The sequence below is a fragment of the Euleptes europaea genome, chromosome 21, assembly GCF_029931775.1.
Source record: "Euleptes europaea isolate rEulEur1 chromosome 21, rEulEur1.hap1, whole genome shotgun sequence".
NCBI lineage: Eukaryota > Metazoa > Chordata > Lepidosauria > Squamata > Sphaerodactylidae > Euleptes > Euleptes europaea.
The window spans coordinates 10,416,383-10,439,211 of record NC_079332.1 but is presented as its reverse complement, the minus strand read 5'-3'; the positions used below and the strand labels follow the sequence as shown (position 1 = coordinate 10,439,211).

Below are 22,829 nucleotides of genomic sequence, written 5' to 3'. Positions count from 1 at the left end.
CCTTCTACAACGTCAAAGCGTTGGATTCTGTTTGATGCTTCTTGAAAACGTTTAAATTTTGTGGATTTTTTAACAGCTCACGTTCATGGGAAATTTGGAAACTGGGCTGAACTAAATATTCATGTGCAGAATATTTGGGGAAGCTAAATATTCATATGCAGAATATTTGGGGGAACCAAATATTCTAAATATTTGGGGGAACTAAATATTGATGTGCAGAATATTTGGGGAAAGGCATCTTGTTCTCTTTCCACAGTGATTTGGAACACTGTTTACCCAGCTCATTGTATTCCTTTTGATTCCATCTGCTTCCAACTGTGCATGTGGCAAACCAGTGCTATGAGCATCATATAGAGTCATAGTCGTGGGGTCCTGGACTCCTAGAGTTAGAAGGGGCTTTGGAGGCTCTCTAGTCCAACCCTCTGCTCCAGAGCCTCAGCCAGATGTCTGCAAATGGTTCAATCATCGCTTCAGTTTATTGTAAAGGCAGACGCACCTTTGCCTATATATTTCTTTTCGAGACAGGGCACAATTCAACTGCAAGGAACTGGAAAAAATGAGTTCTAGCCTGGCACCCTGCTCTTATATGAGCAGAGCATTTTATCCCCATGGAGAAGTACTCCATCTCGTGAGACCCCTCTGGAGCTGGAAACGATAAGGCCCGGAGAAAGATTTGGCACCTCCTGGAGAGTTATGCTAATTTTGTCGACTTCTTCATTTCAACATTTCCCCCCTCGTTTTTTCTCCCCACTGCATCTCACCAACGTTCTGTGCTTTTTCTATCTTGGTGAGATTACAGTTCTAAGTCTATTTCTCGATTGAAATGTCTGACGATCGAAGGATAGAATTGCCTCCTATTCCAGATCACGCAAAATGATGGTATCGCTTTACTCTGCTCTGGTTAGACCTCACCTAGAGTATTGTGTTCAGTTTTGGGCACCGCAATTTAAGAAGGATGTAGACAAGCTGGAACGTGTCCAGAGGAAGGCAACAAAGATGGCGAGGGGTCTGGAGACCAAGTCCTATGAGGAAAGGTTGAAGGAGCCAGGTATGTTTAGCCTGAAGAGGAGAAGACTGAGAGGAGATATGATAGCCATCTTCAAGTACTTGAAGGGCTGTCCTATGGAGGAGGGTGCCAGGTTGTTTTCTGTCACCCAGAAGGTCAGTCCAGAACCAGTATGTTGAAATTAAATCAAAAGAATTTCCGTCTAGACGCTAGGAAGAGCTTTCTAGCAGTTAGAGCTGTTCCTCAGTGGAACAGGCTTCCTCGGGAGATGGTAAGCTCTCCTTCCCTGGAGGTTTTGAAGCAGAGGCTAGATGGTCATCTCCCAGCCATTCTGATTCTATGACCTTAGGCAGATGATGAGAGGGAGGGCATCTTGGTCCTCTTCTGGGCATGGAGTAGGGGTCACTGGGGGTGTGGGGGGAGGGAGGTAATTGTGAATTTCCTGCATTGTGCAGGGGATTGGACTAGACGACCCTGGTGGTTCCTTCCAGCTCTATGATTCCAATGAGGGAGAGCCTTCCCAGTTGGACAGAGAGGAGGGTAGTCTGGGTGCCTAGGCAGTAATAGCCTCTTCAAAACTTCAGGTGATTGGTTTTAGATGGTGACTTTCCTCTCTGCTTTTTCTTTTTTCCCTTCCAGGATGCATTCGTTTGTTCTTATTTCTTTCCTGCTTCCTGTTTCCATCTAGATTGGAGCCAATCGGGGCAGCGGCTAGCAAGGAGTACTCCTTAGAGAAGAACATGGAGAAGATGAAAATGGAATGGGTTAACATACACTTCAGTTTTGTCAAGTATCGGGACACGGTGAGTCGTCCCCCCCCCCCGTTTTTCAATAGCCCTGGTGGAGACGACTGCTCTCATGTCTTCCCTGAAAGAAGCATTTGAAGATCAGAGAGGAACATAACTTAAATAACATACTTCAACCTGTGTGGTTTGATTGACAGGACACCAGCATCCTGTCTGCCATCGACGACATCCAGCTCTTGCTTGACGATCACATTGTCAAGACCCAGACGATGTGCGGCTCTCCGTTTATCAAGCCGATAGAAGCGGAATGCCGGGTAAGGAGAAGAAACGGGAATCTGTCTTCCCGTCTGTCCCCGTGCAATTTTTTCCCCTTGAATGTTTTCTCTCATAAAAGATTTGGAGAGCCAATATGGAATGGTAGTTAAGAGTCTTGGTCAGGAGAGGGCTAGATTCCAGATTCCCTTCCTCCATGCTCGTGTGCCTCATGGTCAGCCATCGTGGGTGGCCAGAGGTCAGCCATCTTGTCTCCCTTGCTATGTAACATCTTTATGAAACCATTGGATGAAGTCACCCGGAGCTAAGAAGAAGATGAGTTGGTTTTTGTATGCTGACTTTCCCACTTAAGGAAGACTCAAACCGGATTTGAGCCTTCCCTTCCCCTCCCCACAACAGACACCCTGTGAGGTTGGTGGGGCTGAGAGAGCTCTTAAGAGAGCTGTGACTAGCCCAAGCTCATTCAGTTGGCTTCATGTGGAGGAGTGGAGATTAGTGTCCACAGCACATGTGGAGGAGTGGGGAATCGAACCCCAGTTCTCCGGATTAGAGTCCACCGCTCTTAACCACCACACCATGCTGGCTCTCTTTAGTGTCCAATATCATCGATATACACGGATGAAACAACGGCTCTGTCTCCTTTCTGACAGATTGCAGGGAAACGGTTGGGTGTAGTCAGGTCAAGGATCTGGACGTGAGCAAACAAAATCCTTATACTTGGGGCACTGTTTTTGTGGCAGTGCAGAACACAGATGCAGGAGCGGGTGGCCACGTTTTCCCGCGATCAGCTGGACCATCATAGCAGAACCAGGCATGAGCCCCGGTGATCTGGAGAGGAGGGGAGGGGAGGCAAAGGGCTTAATGCCCCCTCTCTTTCCTCTCTGCTCCAGTCCTGTCACTTGCCCTTTGGACCACAACTGGAGCACAACCCCCTCATCTTCTCCCCGTCCCTCTTTCAGTACCGGCCAGCGAGCCGCACGTGCCCAGTAGTGGTGGAAAGCGCTGTCAAGTAGCACCTGACTTATGGTGACCCCGTAGAGTTTTCAAGGCAAGCGACGTTCAGAGATGACCCTGATGTCAGCTCAGGTGTCTATCCCTAGCGTCCCATAAACAGACATGCTCAGGAAGGGAACCTAAGCAATGCTAATTTATTAGGAGCAAAAAGACAGATTTACAGAAGTTGACTGCTCTCTCACGCAGGAGAGGGTGTTAATGGAGTCAATGCAGACGGGTTACAGTTTAAAAGCATTCAAAGCACTACTAAGTGGAACCACAGTGCTGAACTAAGAGATAACGGTTCTCATAGAAACGGTTCTCAAGTCATAACACGGAGACGGGATAAACAGGATTCCCAGCGTGAAAACAAAACCTTGACCGGCAGCCAGAACCTGGCCTTGACAGGGAGCCAGCCTCTGGCCTGCAAACCCCTACTTCAAAAGGAAAGGCCTGACATTAGCAAAGGCCTGACAGCTGGACTTCCTTGGTGGTCTCCCATCCAAGTACTGACCAGGGCCAGCCCTGCGTAGCGTCCCAGATCTGACAAGATCGGGCTATGCTGGGCCATCCAGGTCAGGGCCCGTGCCCGATAGGGCTCCCCCAACGCTTGTGAGATTCCCTTAATCTTTCAAGAGTTGGGGCGCCATTTTGACTGCTGCAGACCCAACAAGAGATGGATTGACTCAATAAAGGAAGCCACAGCCTTCAATTTGCAAGATCTGAGCAAGGCTGTCAAAGATAGGACATTTTGGAGGACTTTCATTCATAGGGTCGCCATGAGTCGGAAGCGACTTGACGGCACTTAACACACACACACAGCACCTTCCTGGGACAGCAATGTACCTGACGTGTTTTGTCACATCGCCATGTTGGTTTCAACCACGAGGTCAGTTCCCTGACCCCTAGCATCAGGCAACCCTCCCCATCAGGTCTCGGTTCTGCAAATGTTCATTTTGGTGTCAATACCATCGACTGACCAAACAGTGTTGCCGTGCAACAGAGAAAACAAGGTATTGTGTTAGATATGATTTCCCTTCTAAGAATCCAGAAGGGTCCACACGGAGCTGAAAGGAAAACGATCTCTTCACAGAGGTGGGAAGAGAAACTCGTCCTGATGCAGGAGATTCTGGACAACTGGCTGAAATGCCAGGCGACCTGGCTTTACTTGGAGCCCATCTTCAGCTCCGAGGACATCATTGCTCAAATGCCAGAGGAGGGCCGAAAGTTTGGAATCGTCGACGGTTACTGGAAAGACATAATGACTCAAGCAGTGAGTTCCCGTTATATTAGGCCCTGTTATATTAGGTGCTGTGGAAGACAGGCAGGATGCTGCTGCCGTCATCTTGCTTGTAGGCTTCCTAGAGGCACCTGGTTGGCCACTGTGGGAACAGACTGCTGGACTTGACGGGCCTTGGTCTGATCCAGTAGGGCTTTTCTTATCTTCCTTCCTTCCTTCCTTCCTTCCTTCCTTCCTTCCTTCCTTCCTTCCTTCCTTCCTTCCTTCCTTCCTTCCTTCCTTCCTTCTCTCTAGTATCAGAGGAGCATGCCTATTCTATTAGGTGCTGTGGAACACAGGCAGGATAATGCTGCTGCAGCCATCTTGTTTGTGGGCTTCCTGGAGGCACCTGGTTGGCCACTTAGAGAACAGACTGCTGGACTTGACGGGCCTTGGATTGATCTAGCATGACTTTTCTTATCTTCCTTCCTTCCCTCCATCCCTCCTTCCCGCCTTCCTTCCTTCTCTCTAGTATCAGAGGAGCTTGCCTATTGTATTAGGTGCTGTGGAACATAGGCAGCATAATGCTGCCGCAGTGGTCTTGTTTGTGGGCTTCCTAGAGGCACTTGGTTGGCCACTGTGTGAACAGACTGCTGGACTTGATGGGCCTTGGTCTGATTCACCAGGGCTTTTCTTATGTCACCCAGCAGGCTTCATGTGGAGGGGCAGGGAATCGAACCTGGTTCTCCAGATTAGAGGATCTGGGACACCTGGGTAAAAAATCCCCCACTCTGCCATGGAAACTGGCTGGGAGGAAGGGAGAATGAGGTTTGAAGTCACTTTGGGTCACCATTGGGGAGAAAGGTAGGGAATAAACAAATCAAACAACAAAGCTCTCTCTGTGTGTATAGTTCTGTCAATTCACAGCCAACTTCTGGCGACCCCAGCAAGGGGCTTTCAAGGCAAGTGATTAAGCAGAGGTGCTTTGCCATTGCCTTCCTCTGCAGAGCCTTCCTTGGTGGTCTCCCTTCCAAGTATTTGACCCTGCATAGCTGCTGAGATCTGACAAGATTGGGCTAGACCATGGCTCAGTGGTAGAGCATCTGCTTGGCATTCAGAAGGGTCCCAGGTTCAATCCCCGGCATCTCCAGGTAAAGGGACCAGGCAAGGAGGTGACGTGAAAGAACTCCGCCTGAGACCCTGGAGAGCTGCTGCCAGTCAGAGTAGAAAATACTGACTTTGATGGACAGAGGGTCTGGTTCAGTATAGGGCAGCTTCATGTGTTCATGTGACCATGCCTCCTTCCCTCCACAAAGTCCCCTAAGGTATTCTAAATGGTTATTATTTTACAAAATATGAATGGACATGCAGAATATCTTCGTTATTTTGTAGGTGAAAGATACCAGAGTCCTTATTGCAACCGAACAGCCGAGGATGCTGGACAGGCTCCGGGAAGCAAATATGCTTTTGGAAGATATCCAGAAGGGTCTGAATACCTACCTGGAAAAGAAAAGGTTGTTTTTTCCAAGGTAGGCTCCTTAATACCCTGACCTGGATGGCCCAGGCTAGCCTGATCTCGTCAGATCTTGGAAGCTATGCAGGGTGGGCCTTGATTAGGTCTTGGACCCCGCAAGGAAGTCCAGGGTTGCTACGCAAAGGTAGGCAATTGCAGACCACCTCTGTTTGTCTCTTGCCTTGAAGACCCTACAGGGTCACAATAAGTTGGCTGCGACTTGAGAGCCAGCGTGGGGTAGTGGTTAAGAGTGGTGGTTTGGAGCGGTGGATTCTGATCTGGAGAACCGGGTTTGATTCCCCACTCCTCCACACGAGCAGTGGAGGCTAATCTGGTGAACTGGGTTGGTTTCCCCACTCCTAAATATGAAGCCAGCTGGGTGACCTTGGACTAGTCACTCTCAGCCACACCCACCTCACAGGGTGTCTGTTGAGGGGAAGGGAAGGTGATTGTAAGCCGGTTTGAGTCTCACTTAAGTGGTAGAGAAAGTCGGCATATAAAAACCAACTCTTCTTCTTCTATGTATCATTGTCCAATACTTCCTTGCCAAAATGTATATTTTTGGACAGGTTCTTCTTCCTTTCCAACGACGAGCTGCTGGAGATTTTGTCCGAAACGAAAGACCCCCTGCGAGTCCAGCCGCATTTGAAGAAGTGCTTTGAGGGAATTGCTAAACTGGAGTTCACGGAGGACATGGAGATTACAGGCATGATCAGTTCGGAGAAGGAAACCGTCCCTTTCATAAAGAAGATCTACCCAGCTCATGCCAAAGTAATTCCCCCCCCAGAATATTCTATAAGTATCATAATCATCATCGTCATCATTCCTTTATTGGCATACAAACACACTACAAAAGGTTACAAAAGGAATGGAAAGGTTAAAAACTACCCTTTAAAAATGTTTAAAAGGCGGTTACATTGAAAAATACAGTTTGTTGGTACTGCCACCTAATTAGCTGGCAGACTTTTAATAGTTCACTACGAGATTCTGTGTAGAAACTACAATAAAATAAAACCTGAGCGACTGTTTCTGTACAATTACTGTCACATGGGCAGAGCCTGTCAGACAAAGGAATTTTCCAAAATCTGCCTTCGAGTACCGCAGATGGCAAAACATTAAATCTGGCCAGAGAGATAGCTCTACGTTGGGATGGATCACACAGGAGAGATAAGTATGGAGAGGGTTGGTAAACATCAAAGGGTACCCCTAAATTTAACGGGGAGCTTGTTTTATTTGCAGCACTATTTAGATCTTGCAGTCCTATATCTAATAGTCTGCGTTTTATTCTTTGGAAAGCTTCTTCCTCAGTAAGCATAAGCAAGGAGTCGAAATTAAAGGCCAATAGATTTAATTTTCCTCTCAACGTGTTGAAACCACTTAAAAGTATGTGACTCCATAAGCATATAGTAAATATTCTATAAGAATAGTTTCATAACATATCCATGCTATACCCTCAGTATCATAAAACCACACAGGTTAGTTTTTCGAGTTGCACATCTAATGGTTCCGTGGATCATAAAATGCATTAACAACCAGTCTTTTGATCTTATAGGTTATAAAGCGTGTCACAACATCTGGTTTCACCTGGGGCAAACTTGCCACGGCGCCGAACCAGTAACTTCCGCTTCTTATGTTCTGTGTGCCTAGATTCTCATCAGACAACTTGTGTTCACTGATACGACGGTTATGTAGGAAACGGGGAATTCACATTGTGAAATGCCTCTTGTGCAGGCTCCACAGTAGCATGGCAAGTCTGATAATGTCAAATCTGGATACAAATTCCGTCTCAGCAGCATCTTGCTGGATTCTCCCTTTGAAGCTTTTTTTGCCTTAGGCGTCGACGCGCATTGCAATTTCTCTCCCGCGCGTCCTCGTTTTTTCTCCCGTTTCCCTCCCTGTTTTCATTTTGATCCCTCATGATTCCTTATGATGTTCATCTGTTTTTAAGGGCATGGTTGAAAAATGGTTGTTGCAAGTCGAAGAAATGATGCTGTCCAGTATCAGACATGTCATACAAGATGGCATTGGAGGGTATGTTCAGGTAATCACGATGTACTTGTTCTTCAAGGTGAACTTAGTCCCATGAAGTCATTGAATGTGCAGTCGATGCACAGAATTCACCTGATGACAGGCCCTTTCCACACCTTATAATCCATATAAAAGTTCCATGTTAGCCTCTAACGCAGATGCTTCTGCATACCAATTCTGAAATCCATGAAGCAGCCCTTTCAAGCAGGCAGCAAGTCACAGAGACGTTTCCAGAAAAGGTTCACCTGCAGCTAAAAACACGAGCACTCTTTTTCACATCACTTGCTGACTCTTTCTGGAATTGGGGTGGTTTTGTTTTGACATCATTTGGCATTGTTGTTTGATGCATATATTCTGCCCTTTTTAAAATTATGTAACGTTCTGAGAGGGGATATGATAACCATCTTCAGGTACTTGAAGGGCTGTCACATAGAGGAGGGAGTTGTTTTCTGTTGCCCCAGAAGGTCGGACCAGAACCAACGGGTTGAAATTAAATCAAAAGAGTTTCCGTCTAGACATTAGGAAGAATTTTCTAACAGTTAGAGCGGTTCCTCAGTGGAACAGGCTTCCTCGGGAGGTGGTAAGCTCTCCTTCCCTAGAGGTTTTGAAGCAGAGGCTAGATGGTCAACTGTCGGCCATGCTGATTCTATGACTGTAGGCAGATCATGAGAGGGAGGGCACCTTGGCAATCTTCTGGGCATGGAGTAGGGGTCACTGGAAGTGTGTGGGGGGGAGGTAGTTGTGAATTTCCTGCATTGTTCAGGGGGTTGGACTAGATGACCCTTGTGGACCCTTCCAACTCTATGGCCATTTATGCACGGTAATTAGCAACGCGTTCCAGGCTGAAGTGCCCCGCATATTTTTTTTGAGTTTTTCAAGCTGAACCGTCGTTCACAAAGTGACTGCGAAGCCGGCGCATACCTGCTTCGCACTTCTTAAGAGCCCCTCAAACGCGACCTTTTGTGTTTTCTCCGCCCCCGCCTCGAAGAATCCCCTCAAGGAAGCATGCAAAATCACAGCCGTGCGTTCGCTACGCAAACGGCGGTTGGCGAATGGAAGGAACGAAGGAGCAGGCGAGTGGGGGTGTGTGGAATTTCTCCTTTTGCGTCGGGACCGTGAATCGGCATTTTAAAGGTTGCATTTTAGAAGAAGAGCTTTGAGTGAGCATCAAAATTCACCCTGCAAAAATGGCCACAGAGATGTTCCCAGAAAAGGTTCACCTGCAGCTGAAAACACTAGCATTCTTTTTCACATAACTTGCTGCTTCTATATGGAATTGGGGTAATTTTGTTTGACATCGTTTGACATTGCTATTTGATGCTTATAACCTGCCCTTTTTAAAATTACGTAATGTCCACAGTAATGGGTGCGATTTGTCGCTGTGTTTTATAAGGTTCCTCGCAAAACGTGGGTACTGCAGTGGCCCGGGCAGATAGTTATCTCTGTGTCATCGATCTTCTGGACAAAGGAAGTGTCAGAAGCCATATCAGAAAGGACATTACCTGTAAGCCTTTTTAAAAAAAATAATTACCAGTTAGATTAATACAGTGAGAGGAGCCGTTTTAAGAATACTTAAATACTGGTGGAATCCTCTTCCTAGTGACATCAGGGCCCTACGGGACCTTAAGGAGTTCCGCAGGGCCTGTAAAACAGAGCTATTCTGCCAGGCCTACAACTAGGCTTGCCAGGCCCTGTAGCTCCACCGGTGGGAGCTTTGCGGGGCCGCGACTGCTGTGTGCAGTGCGCGCGCACCCCGCGCAACGCGGATGCTCTAGCGATCTTGGCTGAAACTATGGTTTCCAAGGAGTTTTAGCCAAGGTTGCCAGAGTGTCCGTGTCGCTTCTGGGTAAACCCGAAAGTGACTCGCGCATGCACGCGTTGCCCGCCGGCCCTCAGCTGGTCGGCGGGCAGCCCAGTGGATGGGCGGGATTTTACCCGACACCACTGGGCGCTTGGCAACCCTACCTACAACTAAGGGCAGCCGCAAATTGTCCATCGCTGCTGGCCTTCCCATCTCCCCCCGCTGCTGTCATCCGTGGGGGTTACCTGCTTGTCCGGCCCACAGTGGCTACTAGGTTCTTATTTCTACACCAACTTGTTTTATAGTTGTTCAGATTGTTGAATTTTTAATTGATGTCTTTTGATTTTATGTGATTTTAAAATCACGGAGCCCGGTCGAACCGGGAATGAGGGCAGGCTATAAATATAATTGAAGAGCCCCGGGCGCAGAGTGGTAAGCTGCAGTACTGCAGTCCAAGCTCTGCTCACGACCTGAATTCGATCCCAACAGAAGTTGGTTTCAGGTAGCCCACTCAAGGTTGACTCAGCCTTCCATCTTTCCGAGGTCGGTCAAATGAGTACCCAGCTTGCTGGGGGTAAAGGGGAGATGACTGGGGAAGGCACTGGCAAACCACCCCGCAAACAAAGGTGGTTACTGCACTTGTATTCCCAGCGATGTATTAAGAGTGTGAAAACATTATAAAAAATACTGTTCGCACTTTCTATGTATTCCCACCGATGTATTAAGAGTTTGAAAACGTTATAAAAAATACTGTTCGCACTTTGTTTGGCCCCTTTAGCTGTGAAGACGTCTTCCAACCATTTATAAGCCGTGGTATCCAAAAACCCTTTTAAAGCGATGTTTTTTACAACATTTTCAAACTCTTAATACATCACTGGGAATACAAAGTGCTGTAACCCCCAAAGTCTGCCTAGTAAACTTCGGGTTGTGACGTCACCCCATGGGTCAGTAATGACCCGGTGCTTGCACAGGGGACCTTTACCTTTTTTATAAATATAATTAAATAAACAAAGATTGCAATTGGCAACAGATATGTTTCTTGTGCGTACTGATAATTGAATTTACAAAGTTGCAGAGGCAAAGTGTAACGTGCAGATGATTCTTCCAAATGATATGACTTAGACCCACTGTTTAGTCCTTTAAAGGAAGGGGACAATCTGGCCAAAGCGACCCAATTTTAAATGTCAGGGTAGAGATTTTTATATGTCTCCTTAACTCTGCCACCGAAACCAAAGGGATTTAACAGTGCTTAGTTTGATCGGGGTCGTGGTCCAAGAAGAAGAGCCGCCACGCAGCTGTGGCGGAGGGCAGGCCCTGTGAGGATTCTTATGAACACGTATAAGTGCTGTCAAGTTGCAACCAGCTTCTGTCGACCCCCAGCCCAAGGGGCTTCTAAGGCAAGTGAGAAGCAGAGGTAGTTTTCCAGTGCCTTCCTCTGCAGAGCCTTCCTTGGTAGGCCCCCATCCAATGACCGACCCTGCTTAGCTTCTGAGAGCTGATGGGACTGGGCTGTACCACACCATTCCACATCGTGAGGACTTTGGGGAGAAGGGAAGTGCTACTCCCACCCGGGCTCTCACACATTCCGTCCTGGTCTTCCCACTCCACACACACACCCAGATACTTTCCCGCTTGCCCGCCTTGCCTACCTGCCTGCTCTCTCCACCCCCTTGTCACCCCAGTGAGAGCCAGCGTGGTGTAGTGGTTAAGAGCAGTGGTTTGGAGCAGTGGACTCTGATCTGGAGAACCGGGTTTGATCCCCCCACTCCTCCACATGAGCGGCGGAGGCTAATCTGGCAAACTGGATTCGTTTCCCCACTCCTACACACGAAGCCAGGTGGGTGACCTTGGGCTGGTCACAGCTCTCTTAGAGCTCTCTCAGCCCCACCTACCTCACAGGGTGTCTGTTGTGGGGAGGGGAAGGGAAGGTGATTGGAAGCCGGCTTGATTCTCCCTTAAGTGGGAGAGAAAGTCAGCATATAAAAACCAACTCTTCTCCTTTTCCTTCTCCTTCTCCTTCCCTTCCTCTATCTGCTTTCCTACGCACTTGCCTGCTTGGTCTTACTGCCTGCCTACCCTCGGGCCTTCCTTCCTGCTTCTCTGCACGCTGGCGTGACAAAGTGCGAGGAGAAGCCGGCAACAAGATGAAGCTGCTTCGAACTCCCCCTTTGTGCCCGCTCCTGGTGGCCTTCACCAGCATGTGTTTGCGTGGCACCTTGGCTTGCTGTGGCTACCCAGCATGCCACACCTATACTATTTGGGGAAGGGTTTATCCCCAATTCTTAATGTCAGTTTTTCCCCCTGCAAACCATGGGTAGCTCCCAGGTTTGCAGAAACCTCAACCCAAGCCCTGGGTGTTCACGTTGTAGGGATTTTTTACTCTGCGCAGGGGTTGGTGGCTGTCTGCATGGAACAGGCTTCCTCGGGAGGTGGTGAGCTCTCCTTCCCTGTAGGTTTTTAAGAAGAGGCTAGATGGCCATCTGTCAGCAATGCTGATTCTATGACCTTAGGCAGATGATGAGAGGGAGGGCACTTGGGCCATCTTCTGGACATGGAGTAGGGGTCACTGGGGTGTGTGGGGGGGAAGGTAGTTGTAAATTCCCTGCATTGTGCAGGGGGTTGGACTAGATGACCCTGGTGGTCCCTTCCAACTCTATGATTCTATGACTGTTACATGATAGTGGCCAGCCGATTGTTTCCCTTGTTGAATTGCATCTTTCTTTTTTGGGGGGAGCACAGAATTTCTTGGAGAAAAGCAACATTCAGATCGGAGAAATCGTTGAACTGGTCCGAGGGAAGCTGTCGAGCGGAGCCCGGCTGACCATGGGGGCGCTGACCGTCATCGATGTGCATGGTAAGCGGCCAGGCAAGGGAGCGAGAGAAGGCAGGGCACATGGGAGGCGAAAGGAGAAGCCGCACTCCCTCTGCGCGTGAATGCCGTGGGCCCTTGCATAGTGGTGGAGCGCCTGGTTTGCATGCAGAAGTGCCCAGCCTCCGCCCAGGGTCTTCCCAGCAAAAGAATCTCTGATAGCAGGGGTTGGAGAAGAGTTATTCGTCTCTCTGCTTTTTTTTATTTTATTAAGGGTACAGAAGGTTAAAAGGGGAAGGGGAAAACAGGGTATTAAAAAAAACCCAAGAAAACATACATGCTTTCTCATGTAAAAATTAACCAAGCAGTCTACATTAAAATTGTTATTTCTTTCGGGGTAACTATTGTCCGGATGCAGCTATAGATACATTCTAAGAATAAACATCTTACCTTTCTTATAACTGTTCAGGCAATTTTCTACCCTGCTTCAAAAAGCTAGCTAGTGATTATATAACGTTAAGCTTTTAATGTTGTTTCAGTCATCAGTCATGTTGTCCTTTATTGGCATAAAATCACTGTACATACGGTAGCATGTTAAAATCTAAATATTTGAGACATAACCTTACAAAATGGTTAAAAAACACTGGCATCATAGTGTTGTGAGCTAACACATCCGTTTATTTAAATAATTTACGGCATTCTATAGCAATCTTTAAAAACTGTGCTACCCTCTCCAGATAATGTTGTTTCAATTAAGCTCGACATAAAAATGGTAAAGGTCCCCTGTGCAAACACTGGGTCATTCCTGACCCATGGGGTGACATCACATCCCGACGTTTACGAGGCAGACTTTGTTTACGGGGTGGTTTGCCAGTGCCTTCCCCAGTCATCTTCCCTTTACCCATCAAGCTGGGTACTCATTTTACCGACCTCGGAAGGATGGAAGGCTGAGTCGACCTTGAGCTGGCTACCTGAAACTGACTTCCGTCGGGATCGAACTCAGGTCGTGAGCAGAGTTTGGACTGCAGTACTGCAGCTGACCACTCTGCGCCACGGGGCTCCTGAACCTCGACATAACTAAAAAAAGTTTCCACTTTTTGTTAATGCTGATCTTCAGACACCCCTTCTGTTGCATTCATCAGGCAGGTCATTTTAGCCACGATTGCATATTTCGTCTCTCTCTGCTTGAGACCCTGGAGAAGTCACTACCAGTCCGAGCGTGTAGCAAAGCTTGCACGTTTGTCCCGACTGGCTCCTGAGTCCTGTTTCATAGAATCATAGAAGAATCATAGAGTTGGAAGAGACCACCAGGGTCATCAAGTCCAACCCCCTGCACAATGCAGGAAATTCACAACTACCTCCCCCCCACAACTACCTGTTTGCTCCTGCAGCACGTGACGTCGTGGCCAAGCTGGCCGAAGACAAAATTTCAGACCTGAACGATTTTCAGTGGATCTCCCAGCTGAGATATTACTGGGAAGGGGGCGAAGTGATGGTCCGGATGATCACGACCGAAGCCAGATACGGCTACGAGTACCTGGGCAACTCCTTGCGCTTGGTGATCACGCCGCTCACCGATCGATGCTATAGGTAAAAAAAACCAACAACCCAGGAAGCTTACTTTCTCTCAGTGTGGCTTGTTTTGAACCTAGATTGTACAAAGCTAGGATATTGATGGTAGGGAGGGAATTGGAGCATTGGGGAGACCAGGAATCATAGAATCATAGAGTTGGAAGGGACCACCAGGGTCCCACTAGGGGCCATGGCTCAGTGGTAGAGTATCTGCTTGGCATGCAGAAGGGTCCCAGGTTCAATCCCCGGCATCTCCAGTTAAAGGGACTACGCAAGTAGGTGATGTGAAAGACCCCTGCCTGAGACTCTGGAGAGCTGCTGCCGGTCTGAGTAGACAGTGCTGACTTGGATGGACCAAGGGTCTGGTTCAGTAGAAGGCAGCTTCATGTGTTCATATGTTCGACCCCCTGCACAATGCAGGAAATTCACAACTACCTCCCTCTCCCCACACCCCCAGTGACCCCTACTCCACGCCCAGAAGATGGCCAAGGTGCCCTCCCTCTCATCATCTGCCTAAGGTCATAGAATCAGCATTACTGACAGTTGGCCATCTAGCCTCTGCTTAAAAACCTCCAGGGAAGGAGAGCTCACCACTTCCCGAGGAAGCCTGTTCCACTGAGGAACCGCTCTGTTAGAAAATTCTTCCTAATGTCTAGACAGAAGCTCTTTTGATATTTCAACCCATTGGTTCTGGTCTGACCTTCTGGGGCAACAGAAAACAACTCGGCACCCTCCTCTATATGACAACCCTTCAAGTACTTGAAGATGGTTATCATATCCCCTCTCAGTCTTCTCCTCTGCAGGCTAAACATATCCAGCTCCTTCAACTTTTCCTCATAAGACTTGGTCTCCAGACCCCTCACCATCTTTGTTGCCCTCCTCTGGACACGTTCCAGCTTGTCTACATCCTTCATAAATTGTGGTGCCCAAAACTGAACACAATACTCTAGGTGAGATCTAACCAGAGCAGAGTAAAGTGATACCATCATTTTGCGTGGAATAGGAGGCAATTCTATCCTTCTATCCTTCGATCGTCAGACATTTCAATCAAGAAATAGACTTGGAACTGTAATCTCACCAAGATAGAAAAAGCACAGAACGTTGGTGAGATGCAGTGGGGAGAAAAACGAGGGGGGAAATGTTGAAATGAAGAAGTCGACAAAATTAGCATAACTCTCCAGGAGGTGCCAAATCTCTCCAGGCCTTATCGTTTCCAGCTCCAGAGGGGTCTCATGAGATGGAGTACTTCTCCATGGGGAAAAAATGCCCTGCTCATATAAGAGCAGGGTGCCAGGCTAGAACTCATTTTCTCCAGTTCCTTGAGGTTGAATTGTGCCCTGTCTCGAAAAGAAATATATAGGTAAAGCTGCGTCTGCCTTTACAATACATTGAAGCGATGATTGAACAATTTGCAGACATCTGGCCGAGGCTGCAAGAGTTTAGGATGAACGTTCTTAGTGTCTCCCCGGCATGAGATTTACAATCCCATTTCGACCCTGCTGCGGCCTGATAAGTAATTTCAGCAGTTCATCCCAGCCCTGTGTAACTCTTCCAGCTAAATTAAAAATCTGCAACGCTAGGCCATAGAGGACAAGATTCCCCCTCTTTCAGCTTCTTTGCTGCCGTGATTGGAAATAATAACTCTGTGCTGTCATCGACTCCTGCCGTTAGCAATTATTTCAAATGCTTGCTTCCTCAGAGCTGCCAGACATGTAATAGCTGTGAATTGGCCTTGCACAGTCGTGCAGATGATTCGAGCTTGGTGGCTTGACTAGCAGCAAGAATCGTGTGTGAAAGCAGGGTCAGGTTCTGGGGTTTTGCTTTTGCTTCATCGCAAGGGGTGCCGAGGAGAGCGGCGAGGAGGATCTGGGGCCTGGAGACCAAGACCGACGAGGAAAGGCCGAGGGTCTTGGAAATGTTCAGACTGGAGTAGAGGAGGTTGAGGGGGGACACGATTGCTCTCATTGCTCCATTGGACTCTACGTTAATGAGGGGAGCACATCACTTTAAGTACTGGTTTAATAGTTAATGATATTGTTCACATGGCCAATTCGGCCCTGAACGATGTCACACTGAGATCAAAATAAGAAAAAAATTAAAAAGTAACTATCTAACTAGCCGATAAAGAGATTAATATTTTTTAATCTTAATTGCCTGGGAAAGAAATTTGGCAACTGCCGATGTAATATTAAAATCCACCCCTGCTAAAATAACCCTCAAATTATCCAATTTGGAGACAGTTTCCCAGATAAAAGGCTTTATCCATCTGGCTCTAGCCTCGCTGAGCAAGTCACAGCTAAACAAAGCGTATGGAAGAGTATCTATTTGGCCAGAACCACATTGACATACTCTCTCGCAATACGGTACCCTGTTTAAACGACCTATCAATTCCCCTGATGGAATGGCATTCCGTCTAGCCAACATAAATAGTCGTCTGTTATCACGGGATTATCAGAAAATCAAAATACATTGGGAGGGATCTTTAAGTATTTGAAGGGATGTCACTTAGAGGAGGACAGGGAGCTGTTCCTGTTGGCGGCAGAGGGGAGGACTCATAATTACGGGTTTAAATTGCAAGCAGAAAGGTACCGGCTGGAAATTAGGAATATATATTTTTTTACTTTAAGAGTAGTTCAGCAGGGGAATCAGCTGCCTAGGGAGGTGGTGAACTCCCCCCACCCACCCCGGGGCAGGGACATGCGAACACATTTGTGGAGCTATGAAAATGCATTGAGAACAGAGGAAAGAAAGACCGTTTGGACATGTGGCTTCCTTCAAAGGAAAAGTTCCCAGGAAATGGCTTCTGGCCTTTGACCTGAGGATGTAATAGAAGCACACTGTAATTCAAGCAGCAGCTGGACGGACACTTGTCAGGGATGCTAGGCTGATTCTGCATTGAGCCGGGGGTTGGACTAGGTGGCCTCTATGGCCCCTTCCAGCTTTGTGATTCTACGATGCCATGTTGTGTAATGTATCTACTGGCGGATCAAAGCACACCAGTCTGTGCAATGGTTGGTTGTGCACACGGTGACCGCAACCTTGTGACAATTCGCCTGAGTTGTACGTGTGTGCGTACATGAGACAAGATGCGCCCCGTACAGTTTAACTCCTTGAAGGCCTTCCCCGCTCGAGGAAAGAATTGACAGTGTGTCGGTTTTTCCTTGACATTGTGGGTTGTGGCTTAGTTTATCCGGTGGACTTTTTTTTGGGGTCGGGGACCTGAGCAATGTCGTCTTTAAATATATCCGCTCACGTTGTAAATGGCTTTGCGGGGAGAAGTGGATTGAAAGCGTCACCAGCGAAGCAGTGCCGTGATTCTGTGAACCGCATTCCTCGTGCTTCTTCCCACCCCTGCCTTTAGGACGTTGATGGGAGCTCTGAAGCTGAACCTGGGAGGTGCTCCAGAAGGACCGGCAGGGACGGGCAAAACTGAAACGACCAAAGACCTCGCCAAAGCACTGGCTAAGCAGGTACCGAAACAACCGTTGGCCCCATCCTCTCTCGGTTCTTTTGAGAGAAGAAGAAGAGTTGGTTTTTACAGGCCGACTTTCTCTACCATTTAAGGGAGACTCAAACCGGCTTGCATTCACCTTCCCTTCCCCTCTCTGCAACAGACACCCTGTGAGGTAGGTGGGGCTGAGAGAGCTGTGAGTGGCCCAAGGTCATTTAGCTGGCTTCATGTGTAGGAGTGGGGAAACAACATCCAGTTCACCAGATTAGCATCCACTGTTCATGTGGAGGAGTGGGGGAATTAGTTAAAATGGATACTAGTCATGCTGCATACCTATTCTCGCTAGTATCAGAGGAGCATGCCTGTTATATTAGGTGCCGTGGAACACAGGCAGGATGGTGCTGCTGCAGTCGTCTTGTTTGTGGGCTTCCTAGAGGCACCTGGTTGTCCACTGTGTGAACAGACTGCTGGATTTGGTGGGTCTTGGCCTGATCCAGCAGGGCCTTTCTTATGTTCTTATGTAATCCAACCCGGTTCTCCAGATCAGAGTCCACCGCTCCAAACCACCGCTCTTAACCACTACACCGCGCTGGCTCTCTTTTCTTTTTAGAGTGAGTTTTGGAGGCCGTCTCCGTCTGCTAAAGTTGTGCCTCAGACGTTCACGAAGGCCAGGACAAAGGGTGAAGCTCTGAGCCAGGGGTCCCTGACCCTTTTGAGCCTGTGGGCGCGTTTGGAATCATGACACGGCACGGCGGGCACAGTAACAAAATGGCAGCCACAAAACGGCTGCCGCAGGAGGTGGAGCCGGCTGCAAAACGGTTGCCGCAGCTTAACTGCGGTAACCCGGTGCGGATCCTTGCGCTGTAGCGACAGCTGCAGCCAAAGCAACATTTTAAAAACCTGCACAGCCAATCAAGTCTCAGATAGCCAATCAGAAGCCTTGCTGGGCAAAAGCACTACCTGGCCTCGCCCACTTCCTAAAAACACTTGGTGGGCGCCAGAAAAATGGTCAGCAGGTACTATGGCCTCCATGTCGGGAACCCTTCTCTTAGCTGTCACTTCCCGTAACTCATTCTCGGGGCATATCCAACATAGTCATTGGCGTGCCGGACGAGGATCTGGGAGACCACTCTGCCATGGAAGACTTGCTGGGCAACCTTGGGCCAGCCCCAAATTCTCCCCCCTAACCTTCCTCACAGGGTTGTTGTGAGGATAACACGGGAGAGAGGAGAACGATGCGATCCTTTTTGGATCCCTGTCGGGGAGAAAGGCAGCGTGTAAATAATCACACAACTCTCACAGGTGCTAGTAAAGGGGAAAAAAGGCAGGTTGGCAACATGAATTGTGAGCAGTGGTCCTGCATCCCCTTGGATGCAGCGTTGTGTGGTGGTTAAGAGCGGTGGTTTGTAGCGGTGGAGTCTGATCTGGAGAACCGGGTTTGATTCCCCACTCCTCCATGTGAGTGGCAGAGATTAATTTGGTGAATTTGTTTCCCCGGTCCTACACACGAAGCCAGCTGAGTGACCTGGGGCTAGTCACACTCTCTCAGCCCTACCTACCTCACAGGGTGTCTGTTGTGGGGAGGGGAAGGGAAGGTGATTATAAGGTTTGATTCTTCTTTAAGTGGAAGAGAAAGTCAGCTTATAAAACCAACTCTTTTAACCCTCTCTGTGATTTCTTCCAGTGCGTCGTCTTCAATTGCTCCGACGGGCTCGATTACAAAGCCATGGGCAAGTTCTTTAAAGGGCTGGCCCAAGCCGGCGCCTGGGCCTGCTTCGACGAGTTCAACCGGATCGAGGTAATGCCTGGCCATCGCGGCCCTTCTAACCTTGACGCGCAGTGAGGGGGCTTGCGAATGGACAGCAACCCCTGGTCCTCGCGCAAGGCTCCACTTATGACCTGAGCGCTAGTTTGACTGGCCTTGCAGTTGCATGACATAGGGAAGCTTTATTTATAACCAAGTAGAACCGAAGTGTGTAAGTAGGAGAACAAGTACTTGAAGGGCTGTCACATAGAGGAGGGTGCCGAGTTGTTTTCTGTTGCCCCAGAAGGTTAGACCAGAACCAACGGGTTGAAATTAAATCCAAAGAGTTTCCGTTTAGACATTAGGAAGAATTTTCTAACAGTTGCAGCAGCTCCTCAGTGGAACAGACTTCCTTGGGAGGTGGTGAGCTCTCCTTCCCTGAAGGTTCTTAAGCAGAGGCTAGATGGCCATCTGTCAGCAATGCTGATTCTGTGACCTTAGGCAGATGATGAGAGGGAGGGCACCTTGGCCATCTTCTGGGCATGGAGTAGGCGTCACTGGGGGTGTGAGGGGGAGGTATTTGTGAATCTCCTGCATTGTGCAGGGGGTTGGACTAGATGACCCTGGTGATCCCTTCCAACTCTATGCTTCTATGTGGGATTTTTTGGGGGGAAATGCAGGCAATATTTATTCCAAGGGGGTGTTGTGCTGAAAGTGTGGCAGAAGAAAAATAAAGAGAAGATTCGTGGCACTTTAGACCAACAAGACTTCTCCACCGCAGCCCGGAAGCGGCCAGTGCAGTGTATCCGTAGCCCTGCTCAACCACTGCCTGGACAGCTCCCTTGCCGTGCACCACTCCATTGTCTTGGCTGAAATTGCTGGACAGCTCCCATGGAGTTCACATGTTGCCACTGCACCCTGACCACCCTGCATGGCAGCTCGACCCGGATGACCCATGAACACACCACGGGACCGTCCCCATTTCAAACCCTCTTGCTTTACATGGACGAACTCCAGCACGGGTCTTTCAAGCTGAACACGTCCAGTCAGCCACACCACCTGAGTTTTTGCAGTGGCTCGGTAGATGATGCCTTTTATATAGAGATAGTTTCAAAGGGTAACCATGTGGGTCTGCAGTAGAACCGCTAGAATCGAGTCCAGTACCAGCTTTGAGATCAACAAGAGTTGTCCGACAGCGGAATCAGCTCCCTAGGGAGATGGTGAGCTCCCCCTCACTGGCAGTCTTTAAGCAGAGGCTGGATGAACACTTGTCAGGGATGCTCTAGGCCAGTGGGTCCCAAACGTTTCGGACCACCGCACCCTTGGTTACACAAACTTAACCCCAGCTCCTCCTTCCCTATCCTACAAAAAGCATTATTCAAATAGGGGTTTGCATGACTCACTTATGAAGATAAGAACAATAACATTTCAAAACAGTAACCATTAATTGCACATCTATTCAAAATCAAATGAAAACTTTGGAGTTGAAATTTATTCAGCAAAACTGATGAGCTTGATCCAGTGGTACCAGCTAGTCAAAGTCTGGGGGGGAAATTCCGATAGTTCCCACCAAATTTGCCAGCATGGTTCCATAGCTTGATCTATTGTACATTAGTGAACAACACAGTTGAAGGGGCCCCACCTCTAGCGCCCCCCTGCTGCCCCCTTGCCTCTTAGTGCCCCCCTAGGTAATCCCACCGCCCTCCAGGGGGTGGTACTGCCCACTTTGGGAACCACTGGTCTAGGCTGATCCTGCATTAAGAAGGGAATTGGACTAGATGGCCTGTGTGGTCCCTTCCAACTCTATGATTCTAAGATTTTCGGGGTATAAGCTCTCGAGAATCAAATCTCTCTTAACCAACGAAGGGAGCCTTGACTCTCAAAAGAGTATACCTCAAAAATCTTGCTGGTCTCCAAGGTGCTGCTGAGTTTGAATCTAGCTGTCTTTTGTATGTACGGCTGGCATTTTGTTTTTTCTTGGTGGCTAGGTGGAAGTGCTGTCTGTCGTGGCTCAGCAGATCCTCAGCATCCAGCAGGCCATTATCCGGAAGCTCAGGACGTTCCTCTTTGAAGGCACCGAGATTTCCCTGAATCCGACCTGCGCTGTGTTCATCACGATGAATCCTGGGTATGCTGGACGGGCAGAACTTCCTGATAACTTGAAGGTAAAGGTTGTCTTCTTCTAACAAAGCTGAAACCTCATTAGTTGGTGGGGAAGACCCAGGGAAAATGGACCTGGCCAAAGATCTCTGGCACATCCTTTTCTAACAGGGACTCTGCTTCATATGGAAATAGGGTAGACATGTCAATAAAGAAGAAGGGTTGGTATTTATATGCCAATTTTCTCTACCTCGAGAGATCTGGAGAGCCAGGTTTGATTCCCCTCTCCTCCAAATGAGCGGCGGAGGCTAATCTGGTGAACTGGATTTGTTTCCCCACTCCTCCACACGAAGCCAACTGGGTGACCTTGGGCTAGTCATGCTCTCTCAGCCCCACCTACCTCACAGGGTGTCTGTTGTGGGGAGGGGAAGGGAAGGTGATTGTAAGCCGGTTTAAGTCTCCCTTAAGTGGTAGAGAAAGTCGGTATATAAAAATAAACTCTTCTTCTTCTTGTACCATTTAAGGAGAATCAATCTGGCTTACAATCACCTTCCCTTCCTCTCCCCACAACAGACACCTTGTGAGGTAGGTGTGGCTGAGAGAGCTCTAAGAGAGCTGTGACTAGCCCAAGGTCACCCAGCTGGCTTCAGATTAGAGTCCATCTCTCTTCACCATGACACCCATCATGTCTAGCTTGGCATTCTCTTTACCTGCCTTTCCTCCATCTCTCTCTCCCTCCCTCCCTCCCTTCTCACCTTTCTCTCTGTTTTTCAGCCCCTTCCTACTTCTCTCTCTCATGTCTTTTTTCTCTCCTAAAAACCCTTGAGGAAGGAGAGATGCTGTTTTTTGCAGTGGTCCAGTAATTGAAAACCAAAGCATTACTGGAGTCACAAGCTTAAATCACATGTCTTGCACACCTTATTCTCATTCACCGACATTTTTAATAAACCTCCTGTAATTCCCACCTGCGTTCTGAAACGTTGTCATTTCCACATGCATACGTGGAACTGTTACAATTTGTTCTCAGTTGGATTTCTGAAGCCATTGCTATCAATCAGGCAAACCTCATCCTTATTCACTCTGCTATTCGTTCTGAAAGCGATCACCCCTGAGTATTCAAATGCATAGAACCCCAGCATAATTTATTTGGATTCTGTACAGGTTTTAGAACCAGAGACCCCACTGTGAATACACAGTCGCATTCCACGATATAGTCTGATCTCTTCAGTTTAATTTTTGAATAATGAGAGGGGAGACTGAACCAGCCCCCCTCTCTTCAGTTCCTGGTAAAATGTACCTGTTTCCCCAATGCTTTGACCCTACAAGCACAGGGCATCTTTATTTACCTTTTTTGAGAGCCAGCATGGTGTAGTGGTTAAGAGCAGCAGTCTCTAATCTGGACAATCGAGTTTGATTCCCCACTTCTCCACATGAGCGTCGGACTCTGGAGAATCGAGTTTGATTCCCCACTTCTCCACATGAGCGGCGGACTCTAATCTGGTGAACTGGGTTTGATTCTCCGTGAAGCCTGTTGGGCGACCTTGTGTTAGTCACAGTTCTCTTAGAGCTCTCTC

General features: G+C 48.3%; 1 protein-coding gene across 1 annotated transcript in view; it reads left to right on the top strand.

The window, feature by feature from the left end:
- DNAH3 (dynein axonemal heavy chain 3) overlaps positions 1 to 22,829 on the top strand; it is a 112,635-nt gene that overhangs the window by 35,394 nt on the left and 54,412 nt on the right. Inside the window, exons 19-30 of the mRNA XM_056866607.1 lie at positions 1,695 to 1,809; positions 1,950 to 2,066; positions 4,112 to 4,291; positions 5,630 to 5,766; positions 6,320 to 6,521; positions 7,699 to 7,791; positions 9,172 to 9,282; positions 12,319 to 12,433; positions 13,780 to 13,978; positions 17,322 to 17,430; positions 19,096 to 19,209; positions 21,144 to 21,320. Coding sequence (XP_056722585.1) covers positions 1,695 to 1,809; positions 1,950 to 2,066; positions 4,112 to 4,291; positions 5,630 to 5,766; positions 6,320 to 6,521; positions 7,699 to 7,791; positions 9,172 to 9,282; positions 12,319 to 12,433; positions 13,780 to 13,978; positions 17,322 to 17,430; positions 19,096 to 19,209; positions 21,144 to 21,320 — 1,669 coding nt within the window. The remainder of the gene's footprint in view (positions 1 to 1,694; positions 1,810 to 1,949; positions 2,067 to 4,111; positions 4,292 to 5,629; positions 5,767 to 6,319; positions 6,522 to 7,698; positions 7,792 to 9,171; positions 9,283 to 12,318; positions 12,434 to 13,779; positions 13,979 to 17,321; positions 17,431 to 19,095; positions 19,210 to 21,143; positions 21,321 to 22,829) is intronic.